This window comes from Lagopus leucura, unplaced genomic scaffold (assembly GCF_019238085.1).
Source record: "Lagopus leucura isolate 7727_CA_CO unplaced genomic scaffold, USGS_WTPT01 Super-Scaffold_100012, whole genome shotgun sequence".
Classification (NCBI taxonomy): Eukaryota; Metazoa; Chordata; class Aves; order Galliformes; family Phasianidae; genus Lagopus; species Lagopus leucura.
The window spans coordinates 10,210,846-10,228,869 of NW_024962267.1; the positions used below are offsets into that span (position 1 = coordinate 10,210,846).

Sequence of the window (18,024 nt, forward strand, 5' to 3'; positions counted from 1 at the left end):
TCACGCTGCCGGCCGCCCCGACACGCGGCCCTCCCCGGGTGCCCGGCACGGACCCCGCACGGAGCCGCCGCCGGACCGCGCCCCGCCGCGCCCGAACGTCGTGCACGGTACTTACCGGCCGCAGCGCCGTGCTGCGGGGCGGCGGCGGCGAGCAGGAGCGGGAGCAGCGGCACGAGGCGCCGCAGCGAGGCCGTCATCCTGGGGGCGCGGGGGTCGAGGCGGAGCGGGAAATAAAGACACCGACGAGAACGATTTCCTCCGTTTTCCGGCGGCCGCGGCGAGCTCTCGGCTCACGGCTCGGTCCGCGAGGGCGGACGGCAGGTGAGGGGCGCCGGCTGCGCTGCTACTCCCTCGCGGCGGCCCGTCCGCATGGCTCCGCGGCGCCGGGGAGGACGCCGGCCGCCGCCGCCCGGCTCCGGGAAAGGCGTCGCGCCGCCGCCCGCCTCGGGAACGCGCTTATTTCCCACGCAGCTTCACGATATCGAAGAAGCAGCCGGGTTGGGAAGGAAACATATCCAGACGGGAAGCGACGGCTGTCACTCGCGGCAGCCCCTCACGCCGCCCGGCTCCGAGGGCCGCGGGCGCAGAGCCGGCCGCCGCCCGGCGGAGGGCCCCGCCGTCTTCACGCGCCCGGGGACGAGACCGGCTGCGCTCCGTGCGCGGGGGCTACGGCCGCCCCCCGGCCCATCCGCCCGCCGCCAGCCGGCTCCGCAGCCCGGCCCCCGCGGCGACGCCACCCCCGGCCGCCCTGACGGAGGTGGGGCGCGGGGCGGCGGGAGCGAGGCCCCTCCTCGGTGGCCCCGGCGCCCGGCCGCGTTCCACGGAGGTTCTTCCCCTGCGCCGGAGAACGGCTCTTCTCCTCCTCTTCCTTCTCCTCAGCGCTCCGCGAGCCGCCTCAGCGCCGGCCCGGCCGGCCTCTCTCAGCTTCGAGCGGGGCCGGGCGCGGCCGTGCCCGCGGGGCGGGGAGCGGCTCGGTCCCTCCGCGCCGCCGGCGCCTTCCCCGACGCCGGGCTGGCCAGCGAGGGGCGGTCCCGCGCCGCCTCCTTCCCGTGCCCTCCGCCGGCCGAGGGCCGCAGAGCCCGCCGCGGCTCGCGCCCCCTCCCGCCCGTCGACACCGACGGCCGCGCCTCGCGCCAGACACAAAGGGGACTCGCTCCAACCGCCGGCCCGGGGCGCCGCGCGCCACCCCTCGCGCCCCGCCCCCGCCGCGCCCCTGACCATAGAGGCGGGCCTCCGGGAAGGTAAAGAGGGGCACCGCCGCGAGGAGGGGCGGCGCTGTGCGCGCGGGCCGTTGGGGGCTCCGCCATGTTGGGATGGGGGTGAGGCCGGTGAGGGGCTGAGGCTCTACGTCCGCCTCGAACCTCACGTTTTCCCTTTAACAAACGCTCGCGGATCTGCCCCGTCTCTCGCCACGAGCCCTGCCGCGGTCCCCGCCGAGCTCCAGCAGCGCGGTGGTACCCGAGTGAGATGTGCGCCGCTCACGCCTGACAAAACCATTATCTGCCGCTTAAATTAAAAGAGATTTTTTGTTTTCAAAACAAAGATTAAAAAGTCAATCTGATGAGCTGTCGGTATGCTTTAACCTTTGCTACATGACGCAGAACTGAGGAGATAATTAAGGCCAGCAGCTGACTGGAAGGCTGCTGTTCTGGCCCAGCGAGGCTCTTCCAAACAAGTTTAACCGGGTATGGGTTAGAAAAAGGTGCTTAAAAACATCCTGCGTGCAGAGGGTGCCCTGCGAGCCCGGTGCCTTCCTAGCCCTGCTTTTCCAGTGGGTCGTCATGGGACATGCTTCTCTGTGCCTGTGCTTCTGTGCCAGCTTCAGTAATAAGGGAACAAGGGAGGAACGCGTGTTCAAAAACCCAATTCCACAACTCCAGGTATTGAGTACTCCTCCATAAAATGGCAGTTGCAAATCAGAGTAGTGTTTTTAATGATAATGAAGAGCCTCTACATTACTTCATTGCTTCCACAAGCTGTAACAGGTGAAACAGCTTTGAACTGATTGTTGCATCACCAAAAGACATTAAATTCTAATAGGATTTTTATCATTATAAATGCTTAGGCCAGAAACAGGGTTTGACATCCCTAAGGTCAAGTTCAGTTTGTGGGGCTGGTAATTACAAGAATGTTTTCAAAGTTTGTTACAATATTTTTACTTCCAATCTATGCAGATCTAATATGGTATTGGTGAGAGACAATGAAATATAGACTCCCAGACTGTAATTTGTATTGCCACTCTCTTACAGCCACACATATAATATAATATCTTCCTTATTAGTTGTGGAATGTGAACTGACAAGAAATAGCCCTGAGAAGAAGAAGAAAAAAAAAAAAATACAATAGTTTTACCTCTAAGAGAGGGGGAAAGGAAAAAAAAAAAAAAAGCAAACCAACACTAACTATTCTTTGTGGGCCCAAAATCCATTGTTTTTTTCTGTTTTAGTGAAGTCTGACTGCTCAAAATTCTTTCTACCCAGCTGCACCTACCAATAAAATAAGCAGGAGCTGCTTTGCTCACAGAAAACAAGAACCTAACTGTGTGGGCTGCACAGCACTTTCACTGTTTAGATGGTAAAAGAAAATTACAGTAATTATGACGTATATCAAAACCTGCTCAGCCTGAAGTAAATGACAGAAGTCCTGCTTGTGTTAATGGTTCCAGTCTTGGCTCATTAGTTAACATCAGGAGTTCTCCACAAGGATTCATATAAAACAGATATTCTGCCTTAAAACACTTTTATTGTTGCATCAAAAAGGACTGGATTTTTGTTATGAGTTTTTTTGCTCTTTTGGTGGGTTGGTTTTTTTTTCCTAGAAAGAAGAAACAAGAGTCATGCTGTTTCTAATACTATTATGCCCTCACATTTTCACAAATACCCAAGCCATGTTCTGGCAGACACCCTTGTGAAGGCCACAGAGGCCTGCAAAAGCACCCCCAAGGATGTGAAGATGCTTTGCTTGAGCTTGTATCAGGACCTTGGACTGACCTCCTGGACAAGCATTCCCAGCAGTTTGCAAGAGTTTGTCCTCCTTCCCTGCCACATTTTTAATCCTGCAGAAGCCTCGAGCAGGGGCTGGTCCCTTCTAGCCCAGTGGGGCTGGCAGGGTGTGAAATCCCTGGCACTGCAGCCATGCCATGCTGCAGGGCCAAGGAGGGGTTTGCCCTGCTCCACCACCCAGATGCAGGAAGCAATCATGGCTGCCCAACCACAGGAGCAGCTTCCTTTTCCCACGGTGGTGGAAGGAAACCAGATCTGAACTGTCACTCACAGACTCACTCATTGTTATGTGATCAGACAAGGACATATTTATAGTTCGTGCTGTGACATTGTTTTATCTGTTTAACTGTAAGCTAGAATTTCACCAGCATAATATTTGGCAATTTCAAATAAGACCAACAGGAAAACATCCAGGACAACAAAGACCTGCAAAGCTGCAGCACTCTAAATCAGGGATGTTGGTCCAAAAAGGCTGGGGGAGAGATAAGAAAAAGCCTATAAAGCTTACCAAGATTTTAGAGGAAAATATTCTGCCTGAAGCACTGTATTTCCACCAGGAAAAACTTAGCTCGGTGAAACAAAAGTATTGAATATAACTAAATTACTGTTATAAATAGAGAGAAAACAGATGCTCTTCTACAGCTGTTGTTCACTGTTCTCACAGTAAGAACAAGGATGAGCGTGGAAGCATTTGCAGGGCAGGTGCAAGGACAGCGACAGGAGAGCCAAGGCACTGTGGCTGTAAGCTCCTCATAGGCAGCAGCCTAATGTGAACAGCAGGGCATGTCTGCCTTGCCCTAGGGCGAGGAAGCTTTGAATGACGCAGACCCTGGCGGGGCACTGAGGCTGCCCTTTATGCTATGTCTGTACTTAAGTGAGACACTGCAATGAGAAGTACAGCTGATACACATCTCGGGTCTTTCCTGCTGTCCGCCACACTGATGCACATGCAGACATAGTGATGTCACTTGCAAATTCAACATTGCACATAGATGAGATAGAACATGTCCTTGTTAGCAGCATCTCACGTGAACGCTGTGTGGTTTTTTTTTTATTACTGGGCATATGGAGATTTGCTTTCATGCTTCTAAGGGAATATTCCTATCAGTGGAAAATAAATTGTACAAGGCATTAAGGAAACCAAAATGAACTACCAAACAATAGCATTAGCCCTATTTATTTTTAGACAGCACAATTTTCAGGCACTTTAAAAGGATTTCTCAGGACGGGTTCACTGTTATCCAAGAGTTTTTCAGCACTGACGCCACACAACTGTTATCATTTGTTAGGACTCGGGGGACTGTTCTTTTTGACAGAGCCTTTCAAGAAGTCAACAAATCAGTTTAAAATAAGTCATAAATTATACTTGGCTGCCTGTCGGCTTGGCCAGACCGTTCTCTCAATGCTGTCGTAAGTGTTAAGGAAAAAGGATAACAGCACGGCCCAATGTTTAGGTTTTAGGGAATATTTTGTTCCCATTTTAAAAACAAAGCATCCCCATAGCATTGACTCTGATGACTAAACATGCTAAAATAGTAATCAAGATGTTCACACTTTACTCCAAATAAATACACCCATTCTGAATCCTAAGTAATGCCCTAATAAATAATGGATTTGGTATTGGTCTCTGCTGCAAATGCCTGCCACTCATGGCTACGTTAGGGAGCTGTCAGCAGGATAATCTCCATGATCTCATCTCCTGTACCTGTATGTCAAGAGACCTGTACCTGTATGTCAAGGTTCCTGATAGCCAGGATCCAAGCCTTACATAGCCCTCTAGATTATTATTAACAGCCTGAACTGCAGCCAGAATGAACTGAAAAGATGATACTGTCTACTCACAGTCTGCTGAGTTAGCAGCTAAAGCTTCTGCCAATGCAGCCAAACAAGTAATCACATGCAGAAGCTGTTACCATTGGAAGCATTCAGTTACTTATTTTACAGATTTTCCCATCAGTGTTAAACCTGAGGTGTCACACGGAATCATTAATACACCCCCATGAGCTCAGTAAGAGTTAAAGGTCAGAATAGTGAGAGCAGCTGTGGGAAGATCGTTGTTATAGTGAAGTGGGCACACAATGTGTAGAAAGAGAAATAGTGAGTCCTCTGGTGATGTTAGCAGTGAGGCTCCTGAAGTACCTCTCTTCAGCAAGAGGCCCTTCGCACGTCTTCCCTTGACCTACCAGAGTCACTCACATCTCAGCTGAATTGAGTTCTGGAAAACAAGCAAAAACCAGCAATCACCTTTATCTTAGGAAAATGGAGGGACATTCCCTCCACAAAAGAGGGAAAGATAGACAACAAGCATCACAGCACAAGTCTCGCATACTTGAACAGAGAAAAGACTGACTGAAACTTTGGGCAAGTCCTTTGTGCTGGAAAGTCAATTCCTTTCTGTTCTTTCTGATGGGCAGGAAAAGCACTATCCCCTGCAATCGACAACCAGTCTGGTCTGTCCTGCCAAGATCTGAGACTGATAAAGCCTCTGTAGCACCACAAACCAGAGCTTGCTCTCGCTCTCAGGATTGCACCAAGAGCTTTAAGGAAATGGTAAATTGAATTCCTTGCCTCAGAGGGAATTTATTTCCCCTTTAGCCCAGTGAAATAATCTGTGCCAGACATTACTTTTGGCCTTTAGACTCATAAAAGCCTGTCTGAAGGCTACTACGGCTTCCTTTTTCTGCATCTCTGAAGCACAAAAAATAGCAATAGCTGTCCAGTATTTGAGGGGGAAAAAAAAAGCTTCTCTGCATGATGGTTTATAAGGGCTTTTAGTCCTGGATTTTTCTAATTCTACTCCGTCCTTTTTTAACCCTACTCCATCTACTGCAAGACAAACCGTACTCTGCAATGAACTCACCAAGGTCTTTGCCATCACCCCATATCAGTAGATAAATTTTGTTTACCTTTCAACTGGAGATACTTAGTTAATTTAATATAAAAATTAATTGCACTGCTTTACGGGCAGTCCCTGGAAAGAAGTATTTTGATCTTGATCTTGTATGCTGGCCTCACATTTCCTGATTTGGGGGATAGCAAATGCTCTCCTTTGCATAACACATAATTGCTTTACAAAAGATGTAAGGCTGAAGCCTGGAAGTGTAAGCAGGTGGGCATGGGACAAGTAAGCTTTCAGTGTTCAAAGAGGAGGAGGAAATCGTATGTTGTGGGATAGACAAACACAAATGTAATATTTTGTCTCCAGAAGGATTAGCAGTGAAACAGTTAACAGACATTTTTATGTTTCATAATATGCACTACCTCACTGTGATAATGAACTACCAGCCATGCTTGCAGCAGTCACCGTCTTGTTTTAGAGATAACACTGCTTAGTCTGTGGAGACATTATCTCTGTTTTGGGGGTGGAGGTGAGAGAAACTTTTATGCTAGTTCTGAAAAATGCCTCCCACTTTAACTTACGCCTTAAATTGTACACTGAAGGCCCTTTACAGCTTGCCCAAATCCCTTAGCATGCTTATCACAAAATAAAATGGGAAACCGACTGCAGGGTGTTCATCAGTTCGAAACATAACTTATTTATTCATTAAAACCAACAATGGACTTAGTCAGAAACAGAGATACAAGGAGTCTTGTCAGAACCATCTTCTCATCCTTAGCAGGGGGGTATGTCATTGCCACAGACTTGCAGGGCTTCATTCCTGAGAGCTACCTGCGCCTTCTCACACTCGCGACAGGCGGCTAGGAGCAGCACTCACGGCATCTCCGACACTCTCCTCCTACTCCAACATTCCTGCTTTTATTTTTATTTTTTTAATTACTCACTACATGAGCTACTTGATAGTGCCAGGTTGGCTTTCAGAGGCCAGCTCCTCTTCATTCTCTCACAGACTGCTAGACCTGAAAGTACTTCTCTGACCAGTGCAGTGCTTCTAGCAGAAAGCTAACAAAAATACCCCTTGACAACAAACAAGAGCACCTCATGAAGCCTTGGTGGAACTACACTCCCTCTGCTGTGGCAAGTGCCTGGAGAAAGCAATGTGTATGTGTCCGTTACTGGTCGTCCTTGAACACCAATGCCAGTTTGACGAGCACCAGCCGTTCACCTAAAAGAGAAGAGTGACTACAAAATACAGTCATTGTTTACTGTTTAAAATGAAGTACTGTAACGGCAAACCAGCCTCACAATTTGGAAACATCTTTACCTCTAAAGAACACTCCTTCAGATCAAAAATCTGGGTCAATGTCTCTACACAGCCTGGCTGCCTCTCACAGGTCTATTAGGAAAAATAAAACCCATCTGACTGACTTCATCATTCCATACTTCAGAGAGCTAAAAACCTTGTATTTGCCAGTGAGGAACAGCCTCCAGAGGTTATCTCCAGACCAAAATGAGCTGACCAAGCCCTGCCTGTATGGCCTGGAGAACTCAGGCAGCCCTTGGACACTACAAAACCTCTTCCTGTACCTGCAATTTACAAGTAAGAGCACTCAGCATAAATGAGTACAAAGAGGCATAAGTGGGCAGGGACTGCTAAAGGAAGGCAGTCCTGTTTCTATAGCAAAGAGTCAGTAATTTTTCTACTCTTCTTTACTGAGTTCAGTAAAACCTATGCCTAAGCGGGGTTTCCCCTCTTTTTTTGGTTTAACTTTTGTATTCATTCACTTTTAGCCATCTTGATAACCTTGGAAGAGACGTGTTCAGCATGAGGAGAAATAGTCCCTATACCGTTCCCCCAGGACCTGCCAGAGCTTCCACCTCCTCAAAGGTGTGGAAGGAGGGGGGGGTGCAAAGTGGGAGCAGATAGAAGCACAGCCACCTGACGTGAGAGCAGAGCAAAAACGGGAAGGAAATCTGTGGGCAAGAGGGAGAGCAGCCTGGAAGGGGAAGGAGGAAGGGTTATGGGAACAGTTAAGCAATTCAAAATTTACACTTGCGGTTTTAACAAAAAGGGTGATACTAAATTCAGACCTCTGATATCTACAACCTCTCTGGGCATTAGCATTTTGCCTGGAGGCAGCTATCTGCACGTTAATGCACTGCTCACAGTACTGGCTCCACCAGCAGTGCAAGTAGCTGGGAGCAGAGCAGAGCAGAGCAGGAACCCATGGGCCTGGAAGAGAGGCAGGCATCCTCAGACCTGCTCTGTCTATGCAGACAGAGGTGCTGGTTTGCCTCCCCAGAAGTGCTCCCATCTCTGTCCTGGCAGGGAGTGTGAGGGGCTTTGCTGCTCCCGCCATCAGGAATTGAAAGTCGGAGCATTAGCAAACACCTCAAACCTTCCAGAACTTCCCAGATGTGAGCATGTTGCTGCTGCCAGCAAGGACTAAAGATCAGTACGTGCAGTGGCAGACAGAGACCAGAGGCAGAAACAGGTCACTACAGAGACAGCACCCCTCACGGTCCCTGTCAGGAACCCTTTGTCCCGTAACGAAGATTTTGGGGAACACCGTCCTCTGAGCTCCTAGAAGTAGCACTCAGAGCTGCGTCTGATGTGAGGGTGCCCTGCCCTCAGCTTCTACCGATGGTCACAGTTCCCAGGTGAGGCACAGCTCTGAAGGCCACGCGCTGCCTTCAGCTGCACAGCGAGGGGACAGCGGAGCATCAGCGACAGCCTGGGAGTGATGGGGAAGCCCTGTCACCAGACACAAGAGGAAAAAGCCCCACAGTTCCTCTGCACCCAGCCCCTCAGCTCCCCAAAGAAAGTCCTCAGTTTTACAGGAAGCAGCCATTCCCACATTACTCTCAACTCAGCCAAAAGCAGTAAAGCAAATTTCTCCTGCCCTCTGCTAGCATCCAGACCTCCCCTGTATTGTCAATGAAATCTCTCACCCCAATTCAGGAGATAATGGTGTTTGCTAAACACGCTCAGCCTCACTACCAGAAAAGTCCCTGACCTTGTCCTGTCTTCTTACTGCTTGGCAAATCCTTATCAGTGACCTCCAACCAGCTGTGCAGGAGCCTTTGGAACTAAACATGTGCACAAATAATTTCAGGGGCAGCTGCCGCTACCACACTATCTCCTCCTGCGGTCTCCACAGGCGCAAGCAGTGAACGCAGCCAGCCATGCAGGTCTCCCACCCCTGGAAGGCTGAGGCCTCTCCCTGCAGCGTGCCACCAAGCACCCCCACAGCCAGGTCTCCAGGCTGGTGCAGGCCCGCATTGCCAAAGGCATCACACACGTGAGATGTGTCCAGAAACAAGCAGGCCCCTGGACTGCTGGCTGCTGCCTGGAGTGCAGAAGGTCACAATTTAATGACTGTTCCAAAATTAAGGGGAACAGAAGCTGCCTTGTGTATATCCAAACGTACCGCCTGTCTCTCCAGCACCTCCAGCCTCCCACTCCCCCCCCGCCCCAGACTGAGGGGCTTCTGTGCTCTAGCACACAGAGGTCCATGCCTGACTGAGTTCATTCAGCCCAACAGCAGCAGTGACCCACGTCCAAAAAAAATGAGGCTGTTGTGACTGCAGAACGTTGTAAAAGCTGAGTGAAGCTGAGCCAGATGTGTGCTCTGCTTACTCCAACTATTGCTCCAAGCAACGCCTTGCTTTGTTTTTAAACAAAACAAAAGGAGTGACAGGAGTTCAGCTCATCCATATGAGAATTTCTCTGCCATTCCTCCACACTGCAACTGAATGATGGGCCGGCACCTCCTGCAGGAGTTGCTATGAGGGGTGGCTGTGAAGGGCAGGAGAGCATGGGGTGTGGGTGATCCTCTTGCTCCAGTCCTGCTCTGCACAGCAACCTGCTGCCAGCAGGCATAGCTCACAGTTTAGTAGGATGTTGCAGTCCTGCAGCTTGCTTGATAGCTCGCTGTGAACAGAAGAGATTGCTCAACAACAATGATCCTTTGCGTTTACAGCAATCCTTTCATCAGGGATCTCAAAGCAGCCTGCCAGCAGAAGCAAGCCCAGCCTCATGCTGTGCCTGGGAGATAAGCACAGGATGGAGGAGGTTGAGTGCTTCAAAGCACACAGCAGCTCTACAGGATACACACGCATCATGCTAGATGCCATAACGCTGTGATGGAACCATGAGGCTCAGATAAAGCTTCAGGGAAAAGAGAGCACACTGAGAGCTGAATGAGGGCACAGAAGGAGCGCGTAGCAGCAGGCTGCTACATGAACAGCAATAGGACCGTCCCCTTTCACTACCAAGAAAGGCCAGAGCACTGTGAGACTGCACTGGGCATTCCCCAGGCAGCTGAAGGGCCACCACTGGTCATCAGTAGAGATGGGAGGCTTTATTACCATGCCAACAAAAACAAGCTAGGGCTAGGGTCAAGGAACATGGGATCAGGCTCTGAGCTGTCAGCAGTTGTGTGTATACATCACTGAAAGCAGATGCAGTGCCAGGAAAGTCCAACTCCCAGCATGAAGAAATAACTTCTAGACGATGAGAGAAACCAAAGCAACCATGACTGCAAATCAGTGATTACATAAAGGCTTTTTATCTTAAAGTTAGGTTATGTCAAATTCTGAAGTAGTTTCTTCTGCCAGAACACTCGAGACTGTGTGATTTGGCCACAAATTGCTACATCTGGGGAAAAGAAGGACCTCCCCTCCCCCCCCCACACACAGAGTGAAGATTATCTTTCAAAGCAGGCCAACTACTGCACAACAGCAGTGGCCTTGACTTCGCACCAAGTGCTTCTCAGGCAGGCGGGGAGCAGAGCACAGCAGGCGCCAGATCCCAGCTCCTCACCACAGCCCAGCACCAGTGGAGCACATGAGGGGCCCCTGCCCATTACCAGAAGCTGCATGCTGCCAGCCTGTAGCTTCTGAAAGGGTGTTGAACAAAACAAGAGACAACAATGGGTATTTGGAAGAGACATGCCCTTCCTGTGCAAGATGATAAAGGGAACATGCTCAAATACCTGCCATGAAGTATGAAGCTGGAATGCTTTCCAGCCAAAATGCTGAGAATAACTCTTTACAGGGCACATAAACACTCAGGGGTTTCTGAAGGGAGAAATAGCTGGAAACAGTTTCAGATAAAACCACCTTTTGTGCCAGCTGGCAGAAGTAAACCTGATGGAGGAGATAGATGGATAGTCAAGGCTTAAAGCCACTTCTGTCTCAGCAGCAGACCAGGTTTGTATGCACCATGGCTGAGGGCAGCGCATCACAACACCTGGCTGTCAGCTTTGTCAAACTAACACCAGCCCAGACCACAGTGCCTGGAGCAGCCCTGGGTTGGCTCCGTGCTTACGAGGTGCTGCTACACCCCTTGAGCTTTTTCCTTTGGTTCAGCCATCCTGTCATCATGACAGCTCTGGAAGGTTTGCTGCAGCACAGGCAGCTTCAAGAATACTGAGGCCAAACATTTGTTTTCCATAGCACAACAGTAATGCTGCTACTTCAGAAGAACAAGAAAAGGAGAACTGAAAAGGAATGTAAGGGAGATATGCCCTGAAAACACATTCATATATTTTAATAGAGAATTGCTGCAGGAAGGGGCTTCAGCAAGACAAAGAGCTGCACTGCAGCACACCTCAGCGACAATCTCCCTTGCCAAAGCACAGCAGGACACTCTGCAGCACCTCAGCTATGCAAAGAGACCACAGGAACCTGGAAACACTGATGTGAATACCTGGAGTGGAACAAGGAGTAATTTAACTTTGTTCGGTTCTTTTTTTCCCCTCTGTATTAGGACCACACGTCCCTGGAGATTTCACATCAAAATGGAATTGCGTACTGAGTATTAAATATTTATCAATGAATTCACAGTTGAAAGCAATGATGGATGAAAACCAAAAACACCTCTCCATCACTGCTATCCTCAGATTTATTCTGAAGGAACTCAGCACTGACCTTCACAGATGTTTCTGCTTTTCACATCAGACAGAACTCTTTCCCTTCCTGTCTGGAAAGGCTGAGGAAGCAGCTTGCATCACCAGAATTACCACAGCTGAGCTCCGACGTAGCCAGCAGCCACAGAAATGGGCACAGCTGGAGTTCTTGGTCCCCAATAGAGACCCCCCCCACCAGGTGATAGCTGGGCAGGATGGCTTGTGGTGGGGGAGCTGCTCCAGCAGCAATTCTGTCTTCTTTACTGTTGGTTTCCATAGGCATCCTAGAGTGTAAAAAATAAAGTACTCCTTGGTTTATGTCATCTTCCATATATGATGCAGACTGCGGACTCCACAGTCTGAAAAACAGCAGAACTACTACTCTGTGCAAACTGAACAGCCAAAAATGCATCAGAGAAAGTCAGACTTTTGTCCCTCTTTAGGTAGCAGCTGTAGGAAGAAATCACCAAATTAGTCCCTTTTTCCTGCAGGCATCACCCTGTGATGACTCGCAACACCCGGCAAAGGCCATGTCTAACATAGAATGACTGTGCAACCCCAAAGCTGCACAAGCCCTGTGCACCAGCACTCCTCAGCAATGTGCAGATGCTCTGCTTTGCAGAGCCAATCCAGCCAAAAATGCGTGGGTTGGGGCCAGCCCTCTCTCTGCATGGAGCAGAGGTGCCTGCTGGGGTCAGGTGGGGTCAAAAACAGATCTGTAGGGCTCCACACTCACACTCTCTTCCCCTTCCTCCCCAGGTGTAGGAAAGCACAGCTCCTGGTGGACAAACCCACCAGCTGCAGCTATTTCTAAAGGTCCGGGCTTTCGAAGGGGAAGGGATCAACAGCTGACAGCAAACTTGGATTTTACATCACACATTGAGCAAATTTGATTGAGAAATCACAGAAACATCACTAAGTTCTCCTGTTTCACTGACTTTTCCTTTACGTTAAAAGTACATTTAAATATCTTTTTTGTAGCTGTGACCTCAGCACATAGTAGTTGCTCAGCTGTCAGCAGCAGAGTTGCAGTTCCAAAGAATTATTGCAAATTTCATGCTATCTGATACATTTGACAGCGCTATAGACTCAAGTGATTAAATTGGCGTTTCAGCTTTTGTCAGCAAGTTTCCCAACTTTATGCTAAAAGAAAGGAAATAAACTCCAAAATGCATATGAAGGGGAACCAGCCAAAAGCAGTGGCATACAACAGGTCCTCAGGCTCGCCCTTAGTGAAGCAATGCACATATGTTGGACTTCGGAAACCAAAGTAAACAGTCTGACAACGCAGATGGCTGGCTGCTGAACAAGACTATAACCATAGAGCTCACCTCCCTACAACACAAGTGATCCTGAGCCCGTGCCCATCAACACAGCATCTATAGGCCATTGAAGAACATCTTGGAAAGCACATGGGAGACTGTCACTTGCTGCAATAGGCCCAGCAGCTCTCCGCCTCCTACAGACATTGCAGGAGATGTGAAGCTCCTACAGCAAAAACCTGTGGAGAATAAAAATCTTCACTAACAGCTCCATGAAACACATCAGTACTGCTCTAGCAGTTGAGCAGGTGCCATGAGGCTTTCAGGCTTGTTTCTTTCCAATTTTTGCATAAGCAGAGATACTTTCTTGTTGGCAAGGTGGAACTCAGCAAGAGAAATGGTTCATTTTCTTTCAACAGTTCCCGTGCTATTTGTACTTTCGTTAATAGCTTTGGGCGCATTCAGTGATCAGGCATGCTGGCTTCAAAGCACAAGCAATGAAAATTCTTGACCTATATTCCCTGGGGTTTTAAGGCCTCTTCTCCTGAAAGCCACAGAAGTCCCTCTCCCAGATGCCACAGGGCAGAACCATTCTGACCACCAAAATACTAAACCCACAAACCCAAGAAAAAAACAAAGACATACTGTAAAAGGCTCAAGCAAATAAGAAGGAGGGAAATAGACTCTGCCACCCTCCTAGATACAGTGAACACAATGTGGACCTCTTCACATGCCTGCCTGCAGCCGAGCTGCTCTGCGGCTGCCCCTGTGCAGTGCCCCATGGGGACCTCGATGCTGCAGAGAGCAGAGCAGGACGGATTGTGCCACGAGATAAGATTGTCTGCCAGCACTTTGTTGCAGGCAGCTGCCAGAAGGAAAACAATCTGTAAGGATGGTAAACAGAGAAGGGGAAAAAACACCCGGGGAAGCAATGCTGGCACAGGAGATGGGTGGTTCCTTGTTGGCGAAGAGCAAGGGGGCACACAGCAATTCTCATTTCAGTTCAGCTTAGGCTTGTCCTGTGCAGCCCAACCTTCAGAGCCCCAAGAGCTGAAGGTTCAACCCAGTCCTGCCAGCATTCAGACATCTGATGATGAATAAGTCAGCAGAGAACTGAGAGATCACCTGCAGCTTCCTGCTGCACCTCAGCCACCTTTGCTCGGTGTGCCTTGCATCGTTCTCACCAGGCAAGTTGTCCTCCCTGGCATTTGAGCTTTGGGCATATGCAGGAATCTCCTGGCCAGGGCAACCTGGTTCTGGGAGCACAGGAAGGCAAGGTGCTACAGCCAAGGCAATGGCTGATTCAGTGCACCCCAAAGCCTAAGGCTTTTTTTCTGAGGCAAGGGAGAGAGCTGCATTGGATGCTTCAGTTTGTTTAATCCTGAGGGGTTCAAAGCTTTGGTGTTTACTCTATCAGGCTTATTTCTGGACTAAATAAACCATCAAAATCTAAGGCTCCACCAAAAACATGCTAGTTGAAGCTGATGAACAGTTTGCGTTCAGCAGAGACAAAGCACGAATCCATGATTATTAGAAGATGAGTCACCTGGAGAAACTAGAGCAGTAGCCAACTGAAGAAAATCCCTATTGTGTATCAAAGTGAACAAAGCTGTCCAGAGCCAGGCCAGCATCAGGACCACAGTGGCCGTGGGGAAGGCAGCACCACCCCAGCATTGGGGCAGACACAGCCACGTCCCTCTGAGCGCCACATGCCCGCCTCACCCAGGGCCTGGCCCTGGACACCAGCACCTCTGCCATCCACATTCCCTCCATGACTCACAGCACTGCAACAAGCCAGACTTTTGCAGACAACAAAAAAGATAAAAATCATAGTGCTTGGGGGAGTGCCAAGCTATTATTTCATCCAATTAGAGTCTCAAGCTGCTGAAAGTTAAAAGGATTTCCTTTGGAAAGAGAATGTTCTCCAGCCACTAAGTCTCCAGCAAGGTAAAGAGAAATAACTTCTGGCATTCAGCATTAGGAAACAAGCGTCTAGACAAAGGTTTCTTTCTCAGCTTGTCGTTGCTGTTATTTTTAAAAAGATGCTACACTAGAGGTCCTGGGAAAGGGATTTCTATTTTTATATTTTTCTTTCACCTGTGACAGACTCACACATCCAATGCATGCTGGTTTACACATCTCTGGTGATTTAGCTACTACCACCAAAAGGTACCATACCCCTGGGGTAGAAATGCACAGGCAAGTGTTGACACACCCGTTGGGGAGTGACAGCACAGAGCCACAAGGAAAACCAGCTGCCACTGCTCATGGGCACTCAAGCTGCTCCCTGAGGACACAACATCAGCAGCATGCCACACATCAGCCCTGTTCCTGTGAGGTGCACGAGGGTCACCTCCACACAGTGAGGTCTTGGAGAAAGCAGCCAGCACCACACTGAGCAGCACAGGAAGCCCTGCTGGTGGTACCCACCCTACCTGGTGAGGCAGCCGCTTGCCCTTCCTGCACTGTCTGCTACCAACATAGCAAAAAAACAGAACATGAATAAAGGGCAAGAACTGTTTCCACAGTTTCCTGCCGTGCCCACCCCCATGCAAGCAGGCTAGCTACAAAGGGGAAAGCATGATCCCCTTGCCACAGCACTGCGTGGTATTGCTTCAACATATTGCATAACACTGGTTGGGTAATGGGACATTATCTTTCTTGTATCCCTATCTCCAGCACCAGGGAGTTGCATTGAGTGCTGCACTGCTGAGAGTCTGCCTCTCATCCAGAGTAGCTGCCCTTCTGCACAGCCTCTCTGGTCTCACAGCAGACTGCCACAACATCTGAGCTCAGCTTTCAGTGTTCTCTCACCAAGTAGTACCAGTCTTAACAAACTACCTTCCAAAGTGATACTACACCATTACAGGAGCAAACCTCGGCTTTGACACTGTGTGACAGGAGGATGTTATGTGTACAAACACAGCTGGTTTCAGCTCCATCTAGGAGAAAGGTTTTAACGCATCTGCGGTTCTGTCAGGGGTTTCATCATGGACTTGGACAACCCTGTCTGCAGGTACTGCATTGGCAGACAGGTTTCCTCCCAGTTCACCTCAACACTTCCACATTGGGTCCCATTCAGAACTCTCACTGTGTCTCATGAACAGTGAGGCAATGAGAGTTCTGTACACTCGCTGGATGGGAAGCATTAGCTCAGTTTTCAGAGGGGGAATACAAAAAGTAGAGATTAAACATGGCAAACCCAACCAGCTCTGATCTGACTGAGCATTTTTGCACCACATTCACTTTGAATCTGTTGCACTTTCTGCCACAAATTAATACCACTGGAATTACAGTCACTGAATATGGAGATGCTTGTGTATATGAGAGGCATGACCTCACACCTGAGAAACAAATAGCGTACAAAGAATAGGTGAGAACAGTTTGGCTTAATGTTGAAGTCATACAATAGGCAGGGCCATGTCACCTCATGCACACATGCACTTAGACTGGCCTACAACGTTATGTGTGTGTGCTCAGAGTGCCAACAAACCACTTCTGAAATAATTCAAGGCACAGGGTCCCAAAAGCCAGGCTGGCTCTAAGGAGAAGCAGGTTGGGGCACCCCAGCCCAGAAGCCAGCCCGCATATTTGACAAAAATCTCCTCGTAGAAGAGAAAATGATACTATCTGCCCAGGTAGAAAAGTCACATCATTACCTCATGAACCTCCAGCAGCTCCCAGAAGGCAGGCTGTCAGCTTGATGTCCTGCAGGGTGTTACAGCTGTTCCTGGTGAAGGGGTGTGTATAAGGCCACAGCCATGAGGAATAAAAGTCATCAGATCAGACCTCATTGTCTAAGGCTTGGTCAAGACTGCCCTCCTCTCCAACACTGAAGCAACATCCCTTAAAAGGGAAAGGTCTCTACAATAAGAAGTGCAGTGAGATGACAGAGCCAGCTATTTTCTCTAAAAAATAACTGTAGGAGAGACACACACCACAGAAGCCACCAGCGGTTTACATTAAGCATCTCTTAGATTGAATGGGTTGGAGATGCTACACTTCTTTCTGCTTCTCCGGTACAGCAGTAACTCTTTGGAAGAGAAGTTAAAGCTGCACGCACCCTTGCAGCCACACATCTCCCCCGTTAAGTAGCTGATATGGAGATGTATCTGGTGGCTTCAGTTAGCATCCAACACTTAACTCTAAAGAATGAAAAATTCCTAATATCTGTAAAATGCAGAAAGCAAAGAAAGTAGGGTGAGCATGGCCCATGTGTCCCAGGATGGCAGGACCTGGAAATACAGTGTTGAAGTGCCCAAGTATCCAAGATACATTGCATCTTTTTCAGCTAGTCTTCTTAAATAATTTTACCCTCTCCTAGGCTTAAACCCTATCAGCAATTTTACAGTAAAGCCAGTAGTGAAAACCACACAGGTCAAATGCCCTAAGGATCACAGATCCCACTGATCCACTTGAAATGCCAATGCCTTTTGCCAGCTATTCTTTCTGGAAATTAAACAAAAAAGATCTATCCTTAACCCAACATCAGTAATTTTCTTATTAAAAGGCAAAACAAAAGATCCATTTTTGGACAGATCTGCTTCCTCACAAAGATTAGTGAGCAACAGCACTAGGCTCTGCATTAATGTCCTGTTGCACAATTACTCAAAAAGGAGGCTGTACAAACATAAGAATCCGAACTACTTAAATAAGAAGGCTGAAGTCCTAATTAAGGGCCTGTTCTAAATCGTGGCATTCACTGTTACCCATGTAAAGAGGTTACAGTATTTCCCAACTGTAGTTGTAGGCTTCATTATTTCAAAGATGCAAGATGGTACACAAATACCCAGACCTTTGTCTTGGGAAAACCATGCGTAAGCAAGCCAGTTTTATCTGCCTGAGCTGATAAGCAACTTCAAATACAGTAACCCTGGCTTAAAACGACTGCAGTCTATCACCACCGATTATTTTCACTGCTCACACTCAGCATTCGACTTGAATACACTTATCAGTGTTTCAGCAGCTGCCCTTAAGGGTACTGAGCACACTGTTCCTAAAATGAGGAG

The 18,024-nt window shown here is 48.9% G+C and overlaps 1 protein-coding gene across 1 annotated transcript; it reads left to right on the forward strand.

Annotated features, from left to right (window-relative positions):
• The first annotated feature begins 369 nt into the window (after nucleotides 1-369).
• On the forward strand, nucleotides 370-1,245 carry LOC122181751 (translation initiation factor IF-2-like). Its single transcript, XM_042874429.1, has one exon. The coding sequence runs from the start codon at nucleotides 370-372 to the stop codon at nucleotides 1,243-1,245; it is 876 nt and encodes a 291-aa protein (XP_042730363.1).
• Nucleotides 1,246-18,024: the final 16,779 nt, after the last annotated feature.